This window comes from Mastomys coucha, unplaced genomic scaffold (assembly GCF_008632895.1).
Source record: "Mastomys coucha isolate ucsf_1 unplaced genomic scaffold, UCSF_Mcou_1 pScaffold20, whole genome shotgun sequence".
NCBI classification, from domain to species: domain Eukaryota; kingdom Metazoa; phylum Chordata; class Mammalia; order Rodentia; family Muridae; genus Mastomys; species Mastomys coucha.
This window is the reverse complement of record NW_022196903.1, coordinates 139,578,717-139,596,999: the sequence shown is the minus strand read 5'-3', so window position 1 is coordinate 139,596,999 and position 18,283 is coordinate 139,578,717. Positions and strand designations below refer to the sequence as shown.

General features: G+C 45.3%; 1 protein-coding gene across 6 annotated transcripts in view; it reads left to right on the top strand.

Moving 5' to 3' along the window:
* The window catches only part of Lmntd1 (lamin tail domain containing 1), a 229,170-nt gene that overhangs the window by 70,115 nt on the left and 140,772 nt on the right, over positions 1–18,283 (top strand). For all 6 annotated transcript variants that reach the window (XM_031383873.1, XM_031383880.1, XM_031383875.1 and 3 more), the window contains exon 2: positions 4,530–4,589. In XM_031383873.1, the coding sequence (XP_031239733.1) occupies positions 4,530–4,589 (60 nt within the window). The remainder of the gene's footprint in view (positions 1–4,529; positions 4,590–18,283) is intronic.

Here is an 18,283-nt window from a genome sequence, read left to right as displayed (position 1 = left end):
AAAACTTTAAATGCCGTATTCTGTGGATCTCTGAAGTTTTTGAAGACCAGCTATCTAGCTCTAGTATATCTGAATTGTCAAACATTATTTTTTGGTTATTTACTATCTGAGTAACCGGAAAACATCTTATTGTAATTAATTCGTATCTAACATGACCATGAATTTAATAGCCTGGACATTAACTAGCATTTCTTATTTATCCTGGGAGAACTAGCTGTATCATTTGTTGCCCAGTCTCTGTGGGATGGGAAAGTTCAAGGCTTAATTAACATCCTGGCAGGATCAGTCTGCAAGGTTGGACAAACTGAGACCATCTTGGGTCAGCAGCCCTCCCTTGAAGCCATTATGGAAGCAAGTCTCCCGAGGATACAGCATCGAGGCAGTCTGGGGTAGGATCAGGCATCCCAGCTTCCCCAGGGGTGGATCCTGTTAGGGCTGCTGCGTTGGTCATCATTTTCTGTGAACATGTAAGCTCTCACAAGTAATGCACAGTTCTGTACCAACAATGTACATAATGTGCAGGGTGCACAGATAGGTTAGAGATGATTCTTTGTTCTCGTTTGAGCAGATGAAAAGCATCTATCTATCTTTATAAGTTAGTTTGGATTGTGTTATAAAACTTTAATGTAGGTTAATATATATGCCATTTTAAAAGAATGGCATGGTAAGTCCCGAAGACTTTGTCGCCAACAAGATTTATTAGATATATATATATTATATATATATTATATATATATATATATTCACGTCTCACTTGGTCTCAGAGCTTTTCTCTGTCTGTAGCCAAGATTTTCAGCATGTCTTCTCCCATCCAATCTTATTTCTAATAATTTAGATAGAAGACAATCCTACCCCAGCCCTAACTCCAGGTCCTTATATTAACTACTAGAAAATATCTTTCCTAGGGCAAAATGCTTTTTGCCAACAGAAAAAGCATTCTCTTTCAAAGTGAAATTATAAATATACCTTATATAGGTAAATATATCTATATTCTCCTTTTTCTTTTATAAACTTGAGATCAATGTGTATTTATCTTTTAGATCATTAAGAATATATTATTTATTATTAAGCAAAAAACTAGATAGTGCTTTTATGGAAAAAATGTGTCATTTTGGATGTTCCCAAGTGGATTTATGTTATCAACAGTAGTGACATTCTGAATTTATTTAAAATCTTTAAAAGTCTCCTATGTTTTAGTAAAGTCAACCAATAAAAATATGCTTCCTGCCCCCCCACCCCCCACTATTAGGGAAAAACAAAAGCATTCAAACAAAAACCAAGCAAGGAAACAAGAGAATTCTAAGTTTGGAGGCAGCTGTGTTATCTCATGCTGCATCAGGGAAGCCTTGTGTCAGTCGTTGGAGGTCGGGTGTTGCCACACTGTATCAGTGAGCCCATAGCAGCAAGAGCCAACAAACATCTCTCTGCCAGAGAACTCTGAGTTCCAGCTGCCATCAGTTTCCTTTTTTCTATTGGGAAGAACCTTTTTTCTTCCTCTATTTTTACTGCTTGTAACTTAGTACCCCATCTTTCAGTTCTTTCTTTACCCAAGTCTGTTTCATCTGATCTTCCTTAGATAGGGCACAGAAACTATGATCCTACTTAATATGCTGTCATTAGCTCCATGACAACGACAAAAACAAAACCGTACAAGACCTGGGCGCCTTCTGCTGGAGTGTTACCATTTTTTAATGTGGAGAGTATTTTTCCCTTTAATCTATGACTCGCTCCTTAAGGATGTCTGTTTACCAGTTTTAAACTTAATACCTCACCAGTTGGGAAGTTTGGGGCCGTTAGTATTATTGCAGTTCAGAAGCAATGTCACTTTTGAACTTCATGTGTCTCTGCAGGCTCCTTGGGCCAGCATGCGTTCAAGGCAGCCACCTCCGCCCCTCAGCTCAGTCCAGAAGGCTGCCTGCCCCACAGGTTCAGCCTCCTGCCTACCTGGCCAGGCCTCTCCAACCCACTGGGCTACTGCACTGCTTCAGGCCTTCCCCCCACAGCTTCAGGCCTCTCGCTCTCTAGGGCTCCGGTCTGCTTTTGTTCTTTTTTTTTTTTTTTTTTTTTTTTTTTTTTTTTTTTTTTTTTTTTTTTTTAAAGAGACTAGGCCTCTTGTCCAGCTGCACTGACTTGTTACCGCCTCTCACCCAGGCCTTGTCAGGCTGTAAGCTTGGATTCTAAGCTTCGCTCAGATTTATTGCTATTAAGTTGTGGACCAATATATAGATAGTATTCTCTCTAGCCCGTATAAAAGACTTACAATCCTAGTATTTATTTCCCAGCTGTAAGCCTAGATTGGACGCGTTTTGAGCTATTCTAACTTACGTCCCAGCCATGTGTCCCTTGTTACTTGCTGTTCCTGCTGGCCATGTGCTCATAGTCCACCTCCCTCTCTCCTGTCTCCTTTCTTCTCTGCTCTCTTTCCTGAGACCCATTACTTGATCCTCAAGTCCCGCCTTTCTCTCTCTACTGCCCAATCATAGGCTTTAGCCTTTCATTGACCAATTAACTTAGGGAACAAAGCTTTCAGAGCATCAGTTCGTGTAGTTGAGGATCTCCTAATGTCAGGCAACCTATCTTGAGAGCCAGGATTTAGCATTTGTGTACACAGCAGCACCAGACCAACCCCAACAGAGAAGTTTCAGGAAGGAAAGCGTGAGTGGCCTGGGTCAATGACACCTGAATGCTGGCCGTCATGAGGACATGGAGCTGAAGTGGTCTATCAGTCTGAGATGAGGCAGACATGGAATGCGCAGATAAATGACTTGAAGTTTCCTGATCAAATACCTGCCAAGGAGCAGTTGAAGGGAGGAGTGGTTTACTCTGGTTCTAGGTCTGAGGGGTGTAACCTGCCTCAGTGGTAAAAGTGTAGTGGTGGAGTGTTCTCCATTGTAGCAATAGGAACATAGGCTGTGAGGTCACAGCTCATCAGAGCAGGGAGCGGAGAGGGTGACCAGGAGGCAAGACTATCCCTCATGACCCGCCCCTCACCTCCAACAGTGACTCACTTCCTTCTGCTAGGCTCCACCTCCAAACAACCTTCTAAAACAGCGTCGTCTGCTGGGCAGCTATGTTCAAACATGGAGGGTGGCATAGCTGTGTGAGCTTGTACAAGTTACTTGACCTCTCCGAACTTCCATTTCTTCATATGTAACATCATGGTAGTGCTACCCTGAGGACATGCAAGCACGCATGCAAACGCATGTTTCTCATTGTGCCATATGTAGTGAATATGTAATGCCTGCTAAAAATGATTGACTTCTTTGTGGCCATGTAAGTACTGTGTGTCACTGAGAGACATGTCTCCACCACAGACTGCTGCTCCACTCAGCTTAGCCATGTTGTCTTAGAGAATACCCGGGCTGCCTTTGACTCCCACATTCCCTTTACACCAGGCAGTCTCTGCATAAGGCCTTGTTTATGGAGTCATTCCTGGGTCTGGGATGCTTCAGATCTGCGGTGGAATGTCTGGGAGGCCCAGTGTTGTTAGCTCTAGAGACCTTGCCATTGATCTCCTTCCTGGTTCTTGAGATCTGCGGCAGAACGTCTGGGAGACCCAGTGAGGTTAGCTCTAGAGACCTTGCCATTGATCTCCTTGCTGGTTCTTGACAATAGCCTTAAGGCCTCTAAGAATCGAATGACTGAGATTATCATAGCTTTGAAGTTATCCTCCATTCTTCCCATTAGGACTCTAAAAATAAAACTCCCAGGCCAGCACAGATAGCTTGGATGCCTGCTGAAGCATGACCTCTTACATCCCATTGTTCATGCTTGGCCGAGTATCCAAATCTCATCACTTTGGCCCTTCACTGAGTTTACCCCAGGGATTGAGGACATCCCAGTCACCCTCCAGTACCTCCTTGAGGAGAACTGTCTGTCTTTGCAGAGATCCCTTGTTATCTCTGTCAAGAACATGTGGGTTCAGTTGTTGAGACATGCCGACTAAGTCTTTAAACTCGCACAGAATTTCAGTACCAATGCACGTGAAGTCGGTTTTAGTTGACTATCACTTTTATTCAATTAAGATGCTTGTGGTGTGATAGGGATTTATTGAACCCTAGATAGCTTGATCTGACAGTAAGAGACAGAGTTCTACTTACTTACCTTACTCACTCTTAGGCAGGATTTCATACACCATAAGCTACACCTCTTAAGTAGTTGGGGATGACCTTGAACACCTAATCCCCCTCTTGAATTCTGGGATCACAGTGAATGGCACCACACATAAATTGTAGTTTGGGGTTCAGATTTGTGTCTTTACAATGCTAGGCAAACACTATGCTGACTGAGCTGCATCCTCAGCCCCAAGTCTCACCTGTTCAGGTGGGATGCATGCATCCTGCTCTGTTCTCCAGGACCTCACTTCCGGTGATGACTGGATGCAGACACTTGGCTCTTCTTGGTCCACCCTGCTCTGGGGAAGTTCTGTGTTCTCTGCTCATGCCACGTCTGGGGTGTAGAGGCTTCTCTCTGCAGGGTGTTTCAGTCCGGGAGCTCCTCAGTGAGGTCTCTCTTTTTTGGTACTCCAGGTATCCCGGGACCCCTGCACAGCAAGCAGCAGTGTCATTCCTGAAAAGAGGAATTCTCAGGTAAGGCCTCCCCTTTCAGTTGATCCCTCCAGCCAGTTTCTGGCATCGCCTCCACCCTAATATCTCTAAATTACAAACACAGTTGTAAAATAGAAATAATTCTCACCATTCTTTCCTTTAAAGTTTATAACAAAGAAACTTAGTAGAACAGCTCATCAAGCAAATGTATTAGGAGAAATCTGGCTGTGTTTAAAATTGTTTCAACTAAACAATCGTGGGAACAACAGGGGCTACTCATCTGGGCTCAGCCTGGATTCTGCTCACGCAGACAAAATACAGGAATCCCAGCTAAAACAAATAGTTCGTAGTGTTTGATTTTTTTTTTATATTTACTTATGTTTGTCTGTCTGTCTGTCTGTCTGTCTGTGTCTGTGTCTGTCTGCCTGCCTGTCTGTCTGTCTCTCTCTCTCTCTTTCTCTCTCTCTCTCTCTCTCTCTCTCTCTCTCTCTCCCCCTCTGTGTGTGTGTGTGTGTGTGTGTGTGTGTGTGTGTATGTGTGTATGTGTGTGCATGCATGTGCAGGTCAGAGGACAACTTAAAAGAAATCAGTTCTCTCCTATCATGTGGGTCAAAGGAGTTGAACTTGAGTCATTGGGTTTGCCAATGAGCACAAGTCCAGGAGATGGACAGGCATCCCGTGGTCATGGCCAGTTCTAGAAAGTGACCTTACAATAACCACCATGTTGTTTATGTTATTTTTCACCTATAAAGTAGATTTATATACCAGTCACATGTATCTGTTACCAGGTATAGGAGAGTGCTATATGGCATGTGTGGTATGCTATGTGGTATTCTGTGTGGTATACTGTGTGGTATGCTATGTGCATGCTGTGTGCATGCTATGTGGTATGCTATGTGCATGCTGTGTGCATGCTATGTGGTATGCTATGCGCATGCTGTGTGGCATGTGTGGCATTCTGTATGGCATGCTGGGTGGCATGTTGTATGCTGTGTGGCATGCTGTGTGCATGCTGTGTGGCATGTGTGCCATTCTGTATGGCATGCTGGGTGGTATGTTGTGTGACGTGTGGCATGCTGGATGGCATGGCAAGCTAGCAGTCATCACCTTGCCTTCACTGTGCTTGTCAGGCTAACAGAAGCCCGATTTGTACGCTGTCTTTCCCTAGGCATAGTCTCCACACTAAAGCATAGCTATAGCTAATAACATCACACTCACAGTCCTCAGTGCAGGCAGACCAAGAACACAGGTGTGGGTCAGAGGTCACCAGCTAGTACAGTCAAGTGTAGCAGGGAAAGTTCTCTCCTTCAGCAACAATGTGGTGGGTGTGCAGCCATGAGTAGACGTGTGCATGCGTGCACTAGAGGTGAGAAAGAAAGACGCCGTCTCTATAAAGCAGTCAGATGTGGAAATGGCCTTTCCTTCATACTTGGCACTAGTTAGGTTCTTTTCAGACCCATTAGTTCAATTGGGATCATCATAGCTTCAGAGAAGTAGAAGTCTGAAGAAACCGGAAACGAAGCCTCAAGAAACCGGAAAAGACTCAGACCTGAGTCACCAATATGAAAATTTTATTTAAAAAAAAATTTAAATATGTAAATGTTGTCTTCAAAAGTTGAAAGAACTGAAACTGTTTAAGTTTTAAAAGGCTTGGGATGGCTGGGGCTATGATGAGTCCTTGGCCTGTAGAGTTTGTGCCTAGCATAAGATAGCCCTTATCACTACAAAAGTGGAGAGAGAATCAAAAAAGGGAGGAAAAAGAAGAGGAGGATGAAAAGGGAAGTAAGGAAGGAGGAGGGGAAGGAGGGAGGGAGGGGAGGATGGAGGTGGGAGGGAAAAGGAGGAGAGGGGTTGGTGGGAAGAAAGGGAAGGAGAAAGCAGAGAAGAACAAGTGTGCCTTAAAGCGCAGGACATACTCATGGCTCCAGCGCTTAGGAAGCAGAGCACAGAAGACCAGAGTTCAAGGCCAGCCTGGGCTTTGAAGGAGAAAAACAGAATGAGAAATGAGTATACTAAGAGTAGGAGTTTTTATTTTCCACAAAGACCTTCTGGTATCTTGCTGCCATCAAGCTATGCAGGCTGCCACCGAAGAATCTTGCTTTAAAATGTTTTAAGTAGAAATTAGCCTTGGCCACGTTCAGCTTGGCATCTTCCTGACCCAGGGACCACCGCGAGACTTTGAACCATGACAGTGGTTCCTTCTAGCTTCAAAACATGGCTAGAAAGCAACTCTGTACAGAAAAAGTGCTGCATGGTCGGAGAGCTGCTTAAAAATCTCTGAGGAGCGAGCTGGGCCGGACACCATGCAGAGATGAGAATCTTGACGCGTCCTGGCTGTACAGAGAGCAACACAAGGCTTGTCAGTCAGCTTCTAACCCACAGTCCCAGACCATTACACTAGATTTGCACAGCTGAGGTGAGAGAAGACAGCTAATGACTTCTTACAGCATAAATCACTGCGACCACCGGGACTCGTGACTACTCAAACACATATATCCAAAACCAGTTGACATTAAATTAATGATTCTCAGTGTGGAAGGTTTCCCTGATTCAGTCAGGTGGGTCTGTTGGTGTCCTGGCTCTGACTTACAGCTTTCTGACCTCAGTGCGTGGCTGCCAGGATTCATTGGCTTGTTCTCAAGGCTCAGCACATACGCACACTTTTGTCTTTCCTTGTTGCACAGCCATGAGCCACATCTCCAGGCTTCTCTTCTTTTGTCCCCGAATGTCTGTGGATCATTTCCCTCTACTCACTAGTGATGGCGATCACTGCCTCATCCCGGTTCTTATGACCCTTCCAGGAGTGTGAGTCGCCAGTCCCTTGCTTAGCTGCTGTCTGTTTTAGCTCGTACACACAGATTTTTGTAAATTGAGTATTTATTTCCCATCTGTATTTGTCTCTGGGGGATCTGTGAAGGGCTTAAAAGCCTTCGTAACCATCACAGTGAGACAAATCAAGCAAAAGTCAGGCAATTAAAATAAACCAGGACTTGGGCCGCAGAGATGACTCGGCCAGTAAAGATCTTGATGCACAAGGACTTAAGTCTCCAGAGCCACAAATCTATGTGAGAGAGGGTGTATTTCATGACCCAGCACTGCTGGAAACAAACAGGTGGATCCCTGGAGGATCACTGGCCAGGCAATCTAATCTACTTGGTAAGGTCTGAACCAATAGACACAGTCTCAAAAAGTAAAAAAACAAAAATGAAAAAAAAATGACTTAAAATTTACATTTCTGAGGTGTGAAGTGATCTCCAGAGTTGGACAGGCATAGGACACTCACTCAGCCTTCTGTCCCGCTTTACACAGGGCCCTGTGAGCTGGTGGGGTATTACAGCTTTATGCATTCCATCAGTCCACATTCAAGGAAGCAAGGTGGAGATGGAGAAGGAGGAGGTCCTAAACTCCCCCCAACCCCCGCCACACACAAAAGATCTCTCTGTCTGATTCTCATTGGCTAGAATGTCAGTCAGTGACCATTCCCAGCAGCAAGGGATGTTGGGAAATGTACTGCTTCCTGATGAGAATTCCATTATCTTGGAGGAAAGGATCCATAGGTGGAGAACTGAACAATGAGCAGTGTGTGTCACAGAGCCCAACTGCTTCTGAGGCAAGGAGTTTTAACCAGAAGCTAAAGCTGTCAGCATGGAACGGATGCCATTCCTGAATGCTCCATCATACTGTTTTGCGAGTCGGGAGAAGAGGCCCCATTTTCTCAAGTCTAACTAGTTCCTAAAACACAGAGGGTAAGTAACTGAGCCACTCAGTTAGTCCACCGCAGCTAGCGATGCTCCCTGGGTCAGATTCCTGCGTATGCGCCCATCTGCGTCAGTGCAGAGTAGCTACAGACTGGCCTTGTTCAGCATAGAGCATAGTAGCATTCTTAGTGGAATCTAGTTTGGGCTCTGTGACAATGATTGCCCTACACGTGAAGAAAACCAAGTCAGTTTCTCCCTTCGTTTTGACATGGCGGCCAGTTCTGTCAGAAGTCTCTAAGGAATCAGCTGACAGCGGCATCATACCTCTGCTACGTCTTCCGTCCTTAAGCACTGACTTTCTTTTTCTGCCTCTAGACCTGAGGAATCGTGTGAAGTTTAAGTTTGATGGTTGCACTGTGTTCATTCTTTTGGTGCGTTTTGTTCTTTTATGTGCGTGGTGAGGATGTGTTTCTGTGTGTGTATATGTGAATGTGTGTATGTATGTGAATGTGTATGTATGTGTGTATGTGTGTATATGTATGTGTATGTGTGTGTGTATGTGTGTGTATGTGTGTATATGTGTGTGTATGTGTGTATATGTGTGTATGTGTGTGTGTGTATGTGTGTATATGTGTGTATGTGTGTGTATGTGTGTGTATGTGTGTGTATATGTGAATGTGTGTATGTATATGGATGTGTATGTATGTGTGTATGTGTGTGTATGTGTGTGTATGTGTGTGTATGTGTGTGTATGTGTGTGTATATGTGTGTATGTGTGTGTGTATGTATGTGTGGTGTGTGTATATGTGTGTGTATGTGTGTGTATGTATGTGTGTATATGTGTGTGTATGTATGTGTGTGTATGTGTGTGTATGTGTGTGTATGTGTGTGTATGTGTGTGTATATGTGTATATATGTGTGTGTATGTATGTGTGTGTATATGTGTGTGTATGTGTGTGTATGTATGTGTGTGTGTGTGTATGTATGTGTGTGAATGTGTGTGTATATGTGTGTGTGTGTATGTGTGTGTGTATGTGTGTGTATGTGTGTGTATGTGTTTTATGTGTGTGTGAATGTGTGTGTGTATGTGTGTGTATGTGTGTATGTGTGTACCACATGGGTGCTTGGTTTTCTTCAAGGTCAGAAGAGGACGTCAGATCCCTGGTATCTGAAGTCAGAAATGGCTTTGAGCCATTGTGTGGGTCCTGAGAACTGAACTGGGGGTCCTCTGTGATACAGCCAGTGCTTTTAAACACTATGCTATCTCACTGACCTCTTATACCTTTTTTTTTTTTTTTTTTAATTTTTTGAGAGGGTGAACCTGGAATTTCTGTTGGGACTAGACTGTCTGGCCAGCAAGTCCCAGGTATCCTCCTGTTTCACCTTCCCCAGAACTGGGGCTCCAGGCTTACATCATCATGCCCAACTGAAGCACTTTCTTGTTCTCCCTCCCCCTTCTTCTTTCTCCTCCCCCTTCCTCCTCCTCCTCCTCTTCTTCCTCCTCCTCCTCTTCCTCTTCCTCCTCCTCTTCCTTTTCCTCCTCTTCCTCCTCCTCCTCCTCCTCTTCCTCCTCCTACTCCTCTTCTTCCTCCTCTTCCTCCTTCTCTTCCTCCTCCTCCTCCTTCTCTTCCTCCTCTTCTTCTCCTTCTTCTTCAACTGCACATTTTATATGTTTGAGTGTTTTGTCTGTATATATGTATGTGTACCACATGCATGTCTAGTATCTGCAGAGGCTAGAAGGGGTCAGAAGATCCTCTTGGAGCTGGAGTTACAGATGGTTATGAACTGACATGAGGGAGCTGAGAACCAAACCTGGGTCCTCTGTAAGAGCAGTCAGTGCTCTTACCCTTGGAGCCACCTCTCAGCCCCGAGGCAAGGCGGGTCGATCTCTTATTTCCTACCTCAGGGTGATGCTGTCAGTTTGACAGGAGAGAGGCTGTGCCACTGCAAAGCTTCACCAGGTAAGGTTAAAGGGGTGAGGGGTTAACCCCAGTCTACAGAAAGGTTCAGTCTTGTCTGATTGCACAAGGGAAAAAAAATCAGGATTTTTTTTTGTTGTTTTTGTTGCTGTTATTGTTGCTTATAAAGTGACAAATGTTTAGCAGATTGGAATATATATTTCAGTCCTACTAAATGTCAAATTACTGGAATGTTTCCTTGATTTCAAAACCATCTGTGCTCTGCCTTCGAAGGTGAGTGTTATACTTCTTCACGTAGACCGAGCTTTCTAACCAAGGGTCTGTTATATAAATATTCCACATCAGCCAAAGTGAGAAATGGCCTGCTTTTAAAATAACTGATGATGGTAGAGAAGATTTAATGTCTGTGGATCTCATTATTATTTCGGCCTGTTCTGAAGAGGGATTTCATGGCTCTTTGTTCACATAAATCACTCTGTAGTTTTCCAGGAAAAAAAAAAAAAAAAACCTCAAGGAAAATGAAATAAAAGGGACAGAGATAGCGTCCTCAAAAGGCTTAGCATTGGAATTTCCAAGTGCAGCTAAGCAGTAGGAATAAAGCTTTTATGACCTTCACTGTAACAACAGCCAACCTCGCCAGTACCCAACACAGGCGATCTTGATTCATCTCCAGCTCCATCTGCATCTTCTCCCCTTTCTCCCAACTGTCTGAGAGTTTCCCTAAAACCATCTCACTTGCCTGTGTAGGCAGCCATCTCCAGTACCCATGGGGACGGGCCCTGGGCCTCTGCAGACACCGGACTCCATGGATGCTCAGGCCCTTTATACTAAGTGAAACAGAGAACCCGTACAGCCTCCTCTCATGCCTCCTTCTGATAACTCCAATGTAACGCCCATGCTCTGCACACCGTATCGTTTGGGCAGAGGTGCCCACCTGAGAAGCATCTCTACAGGGTCAGCATGGACGCTTTCATGAGTGCTTCCACTGTGTAGTTGTGTGGTCCACAGATATGTAAGTCATGAGACACCCAAGCCACAGATGTGTTTCTTGTTTTAGAGACTATATTCTCAAGAACACAGTCAGTGCAGAGCCCAGAATGGCAGTGTCATGTGATGTGGCCACTGCAGTCCTCTTCAGTCAGGATTCCAGTAGGTGTGGCTGCTCCCTCCGCCACGTTTCCAGGGTCTGTGTAAACACATAGGCTCATCTTTGTTGTTTGTTTTGAAACTTGAATAAAATACTCATGTGGGATTCACATCTTGGGCCTAGATGCCTCCCAGTTCAGAGAGAGTGTTTATCATGTTTTCTCCCCCTTGCCTCTGTTGGAATAAGTCAGATTCAGGTTTGATCTTTTTCCTATGTTTTATCGAGAGCATGTTTGTGTCTATGTAAGGTGTGGTGTGTGTGTGTGTGTGCCAGCGCCTACATCTGTACGTGCACCTGTACCTGTGCCTGCGCCTGTGTGTGAACCTTTGCATGCAGGTTAGCACTTGGCACATGGCTTATGGAGGGAACTTTTGAGAATCAGTTCTCTTTCCACCATGGACTCCAGGGATCAATCTCCCATCCTTGACCTTAGGGATTGTCTTAGTCAGGGTTTCAATTCCTGCACAAACATCATGACCAAGAAGCAAGTTAGGGAGGAAAGGGTTTACTCAGCTTACACTTCCACATGGCTGTTGATCACCAGAGGAAGTCAGGACTGGAACTCAAGCAGGTCAGGAAGCAGGAGCTGATGCAGAGGCCATGCAGAGATGTTCCTTACTGGCTTGCTTTCCCCTGGCTTGCTCAGCCTGCTCTCTTATAGAACCCAAGACTTCCAGCCCAGGGATGGCACCAACCACAAGGGACCCTACCCCCTTGATCACTAATTGAGAAAATGCCCCACAGCTGGATCTCATGGAGGCACTTCCCCAACTGAAGCTCCCTTCTCTGTGATAACTCCAGCCTGTGTCAAGTTGGCACGCAAACCAGCCAATACAGGGATGCACTGACATCTCTTTTACCTGCTGTGCTGCCTCTCTGGCCCTGAGATTGTTCGTTTGTTTGTTTGTTATGCAAGAGTACTTTACACACGATGCTACATGCATCCTGCTGTATTACACCAACAGGAAGAGATGCTAAGGTGACTCTTTCTGTGAAGCTGATGTTGATCATCCCTCCCTAAAGCATTTCCTTATCAGTCCATCACCTGACACACTCAGCTGCATGTAATCATCACCTACTGTTTAAACCACAAATAAATCAACACATGGAGCCACTTCAATTTTGCAAAATGGAGATATTTCCATTCTATAATTTCTTCTGCTCTCATTGATTAGAATAATTTGCCAAATGTTATTTTCTTAAGAATTTCAGATCTAAGTTGAGGACTAGAGAGAGAGAGAGCACCACCCTTCTCTCTTTTCTCAGGCTTAAATCATGCAACAGTGTTGCTTGTTTCTAATGTCAATCAAAAACTCAGGTCTTCAGTCACATCTGGCCCATCTTCACTATCCCATTGCCACAGCCTGGTCTAAGCCCTTACAAGTCAGACTATCTCTGAGTACTTTTATCACTTACTTCATCATGTTCTCACACTCGTCCTGGCTTTGTAAGGACTGCACGCTGTTGTAGCACCACCCTGGTCAAAGCACACACTCTTTTATCCCAGTTTACCAACCTCCATGTCTTGGTCCCCAGTCCCCACTCCTCTATGAGAGCTTCATTTATTCAGTTACATAGTCAGCAAGAGCTCATGGGCGTGACTTGCAGGACAATGCATTAGATAATTCAGGTGTTGGGACTGGTGTGTGCCAGAGCTAACACTCAGCTGTGATGACCAGGCATTAACAGAAGGTACAGTGTGGGGACCACACCTTGGGGAGCACAGCTACAGGGACCCAAACAAGAGGCAACTCACCCAATCCTGGAGGTCTTCACAAGGCTTCCCTGAGAGCTGACATCTTACTTGAGCCCTAGAAATCAAGTAGACCCTCACTTTGTTGGCTGGTGTGTAAAAAGGCTCCCACAACTAGATGGAGCCCCCCGCCCCCTGTTCCCCTTCAGCTTCTGAACTGCTCTGCCATCCATTTTCATTCATTTAACAAATCTGGCTTTCCCATCATATGAACCAGGAACTTTCCAGGCTCTGAGACACGGCAGAGAATAACCAGTTCCTTGCTGTCCAGAGCTTACGTTTAAACGGAAAGAGGCAGACAATATAAAGCAAGCGAGAGTGTGCATACGATGTGCTAGATGGTGGTGAACCTGATGTGGAGTAGAAGTCACACCGCCGTGCACAACAGAGAACAGGTGTTATTCCGGGTAAAGAGAAGGCTCCCACGGTAAGGCCATGATACACCTGTGGGCTCGAAAAGCATAGAAGACCAAGGCTTGTGACTGTAAAGGTCACAGAAGCAGGAGTGTGTTTGTGGTTAGCTTTAGTGCTGTGTCCTTGTGAAGGTGGAACTTCACTTCACCCTGTCAGAGCTCAGATGCTCCTAGGATGCAAACCTCAGGCTGGTCTGCGAGGGTGCTTCCAGAGAGGTTTCACCGAGGACAGAAGACCCACCCTACATGCTTATGGCATCATCCTGTGGGCTGGGTCCTGGGCTGAATCAAAAGGAGAAAGAGCCGAGCCCCAGCATTTATCTCCCTGCTTCCTGACTTTGAATGCTGTGACAGACCACCTCATGTTCGGCTACCATATCCTCTCCACCATATCCTCTCCACTGTGACTAACCTCACCCTCAAACCAAAACCAATCTCTTCATCTGTTATGTGTTCCTTGTCCGGTGTTTGTTACAGCAGCAGGAATAGTCACTGAGATGTCATGGCTTACTCAGCTTCTTACAGAGTGTCTCCTTCATTCGCCACTGACCTTTCACATGGTCCGAAAGGCCATGTTCTCCCTGTAGTTTAGGGGAGGGCTTACTGCAGGCCAAGACTTCTGCCTGTGCTCTCTGGGATATCACCTCCTGGGATCCTTGCTCCCAAGTCCCCTGAAGTGGAGCCCAATTTGTTTATGAGATTATCAAGCGGCACCCCTTGACTGACTGTGAAGAGGGCAAGCTAAGGTTGAACTGCAGATGCTGTAAGGCACGCTCACGCTTTTTCCTATCTAATATGAAAAGAAAATTCTCTATAACCACCAATATCAAAGGATATGTGACTGCTGGGACATTGCCGTAACCTTAGAGTGTGGATTCACGAGATCAGCGGAGTCTGTCTCTGTGATAAGGACAAGAATGTGTCTGTCCATCTCTGGTAAGGACAGGAATGTGTCTATCTGTCTCTGTAGTAAGAACAGGAATGTGTCTGTCAGTGTTTCTGCAGCCCTGGATAAGATTAGGTGCATGACTCCCTGAAAAAGTGATTTAGGGAATTGCAGTCTGTGAGTTGATTAAGTATTGATCAGTGGTCTAGCCTGTGTCTGAAGCCCTCTCAGAGCGGCTGGTGAGCATGTCATCCAGCAGAAGATCTGCTCATAGATTCAGCAGGCAGTCTCTCAGGGGAAGCTGAGAACCTGAGAAATAGCAAGTAGAGAAAGTATGAGAATACACTTCAAAGTTTAGCTTTTTAAAGATCATCACCACTCCAAATAGCCCTAAGACATGTTCAATATTAATCGATGAACATGCACTATGAAAGTATCCTGCCTTGTTTTTGTTGGCTCATTTACTTTTTGACAGAGTTTCCTGTCTTCCAGGCTGGTCTTGAACTCAGTACGTAGCCAAGGTTGTCCTTAAACTCTTGAGTTTCCTCCTTTCACTTCTCAAGTGCTGAGATTGAGGCTGGAGAGACCACTCAGAAATCAACAGCGCATATTGCTCTTGCAGTGGCCCTGGGTTTGATTTCAGTACCACATGGTGGCTTACTTCCATATATAACTCCAGCTCCATGGGATACAACATTCTTTTGGCCTTCAAGAGCACCTGGTTTATATACATACATACAGGCAAAACCCTAATACCCAGAAAAGTAAAGACAAGTAATAATAATAAGTAAATAAAAGTAAGTTTTCAAGTGCTAGAATGATTACGTGTTTAAGAAGTGGCACCCCGTGATGGTCTGTGAGGAAGGGCACTCCTGTGATTGTCTGTGAGGAAGGGCACTTCTGTGATTGTCTGTGAGGAAGGGCACTCCCGTGATTGTCTGTGGGGAAGGGCACTCCCGTGATTGTCTGTGGGGAAGGGCACTTCCGTGATTGTCTGTGAGGAAGGGCACTTCCGTGATTGTCTGTGAGGAAGGGCACTTCCGTGATTGTCTGTGAGGAAGGGCACTTCCGTGATGGTCTGTGGGGAAGGGCACTTCCGTGATTGTCTGTGAGGAAGGGCACTTCCGTGATGGTCTGTGGGGAAGGGCACTTCCATGATTGTCTGTGAGGAAGGGCACTTCCGTGATGGTCTGTGGGGAAGGGCACTTCCGAGCTCTTGATGGAGCACTTATACACTTTTTTCTGCTTAATATGAAAGGATAATTTTGAGGAAAGATAGTGCTGGGATCACAGGTGTATGTCACTACACGTGGCTGACAAATTTCACTTTTATTTGATACTCAAGAAAGTGCCCAAGGCTCTGCCAGAGCCTGACCAATACAGATGCTTGCAGCCAACCATAGACTGAACACAGGGATCCTAATGGAGGAGCTAGAGAAAGGACTGAGGAGCTGAAGGGGTTTGCAGCCCCATAGAGGAACAACATCAACCAATCAGATGCCCCAGAGTTCCCAGGGACTAAACCACTAACCAAAGAGTACACATGGAGGGACCCATGGCTCCAGCAGCATATGTAGCAGAGGATGGCCTTATCTGGCATCAATGGGAGGAGAGGCCCTTTGTCTTGTGAAGGCTCCATGCACCAGTGTAGGGAAATGCTAGGGCAATGAGGTGAGAGTGCATGGGCGAGCACCTTCATAGAAGCAGGGGGAGGGGGAAGGGATAGGGGTTTGGGGAGGGGAAACCTAGAAATTTATATTTGAAATGTAAATAAAATATTCAATTAAAAAAAAAGGAAAAAGAAGTGCCCAAATCAGGTGTCACTAGAGCTTATTTATTTTTAAGTTTCCATACAATGTATGTTGATCATATTCTTAAACTTTCCGCAGTTCCTCCCCTATTGCCCCACCCACCCAACCTCATTCTCTTTCTTTCTCTTCCTCTTTCTCTCCCTCCCTCCCTTCCTCCTTCCCTCCCTCCCTCCTTTCTCCCCTCTTTCTCCCTTTGTCTCTACCAAACTTAAACAACAAAAAGCATATAAAAACCATGGAGTCTGCTTTTTTGGTTTTGTGCCAAGCTTGCCCTGGATTTGAGCAGATATACCCAGGGGTACTCCATTGGAGAAACTGATTTTTACATTTTCATCATGTATCAATTACACATGGATTCTTGCTTTATTCTCACTTCCCCTTCTTGGTGCTAGTCTTTTGTCTGGTTTGAACCTGTGCAGGTCTTACCACGCTTGCTGTCAGTCTCTGTGAGTTCGTATGTGCCTCAGCCCTGCTGCGTCTGGAAAATGCTTGCTTCTGGGGTCCCTCACCATGTCTGGCTCTTACAGGCTGGCCTGCTCTCATACAGATCCCCAGGCTGGAGGGGAGCCAGGGTCTCTCACTGTCTGCGCGTTGTCAGGTGTGTAATGAAGGCATCCCATTTATGGCCAGGGTCTCTCACTGTCTGCGCGTTGTCAGTGGTGGGCCTCTGTATTGATGACTCTCTACTGTGAGGAGCTTCTCTGGTGTGGGCTGAGCTGTGTGCTCACTGATGGCAGAGCTGCATGCCAGGTGGCAGGCTTTCTTCTGGACCCATGACCCAGCCTGAAATGTTTGAGGAGTCCATGGTACCCCTTTAGTCAGTTAATCAAAGAGATAGTAACTCATTCCTGGTACTAATGGTTTTACTCATAAGCATATGATGTCTAATTGGGGCATCATCTCCCCATTATATGGTAACTCCATTTAAATTCATTATATATATATATGTATATATATGTGTGTGTGTATATGTATGTGTGTATGTATATATTTTAGAAAACTTCTACAGTTGATTTCCATGTGGCTTTGCACTTTTTAAAGATGAGTTTAGTATTCAAGGTTCCAGATAACAAGTTAGTATAGATCCTGTATGGAGAGAGACAGTACCTGTGGCTCACCGGGCATCCTGTGCCCTCAGTCTACATTACGGTGATATTCTGCTTGCTCCGTTGACACCTGTACCGATGGTGCAAAGCATGGTGGGTAAGTATGCTGGGGGTGTGGCTCACTGGTGTGGACTTACTGTTAACAGCCGTCTAAGTAGTAACACTGTTGATGAAGCAGTGAGAATTCATTGACTCCCAACTCTGAGCACATATTTTTCTTTTAGTATCTTATGCACTAAGCACTTCCCCATACCAAAGTGTAATAGTTTTCTGTAGAGAAAGTCATGGAGTTGAAATCTAAACACTTTATCTAAAAAGAACAGCTACAAACTATAGATAAGCCCGCTACAGCTTTGAAGGGAAGGAGTTCATTTCTAACCAACAGTAAAATTAAGCTTCCAAATGAAACTGAACTTTGGAAAATCTGCATCTTGATCATGAACCAACGGCTTCCTAAAACTCTGGAGGATGCTCTTTATGCGAGCTCTACTCATTAGGTGGATGTTAACAAACATGATACTGACTTAATGAGGTGGTGTCCATCCTGGGAAGAGCCACTGGATCAGTGACCAATCCATCCAGTAACAAACCATGAGTGGACACAAGTGCACCTGACGGTCTAGCACAGGCTAGTGGGTGGACACTGACAGTATAGCACAGGCCAGTGGGTGGACACTGACAGTATAGCACAGGCCAGTGGGTGGACACTGACAGTCTAGCACAGGCCAGTGAGTAGACACAAGTGCGCCTGACAGTCTAGCACAGGTCAGCAGGCTTCATGTCGCATAGTATGAAGATGCTTTCCGAGTCCATATCGTAGTCACTGTTCAGAAAAGAAAAGCAGCGCTTGACACTTGACACTTGCCAAGTTCTGATGTTGTCTCAAAGGAGAATATCTACATAGCCGTCTAAAAGGCCTGGAAATTCTCTCCCTCATTTTCTGGTTGTATGTTCATGAGGCCAGACTGTCTGTGAGTGAAGGAAAGCAGCATGGGGTAGGGGG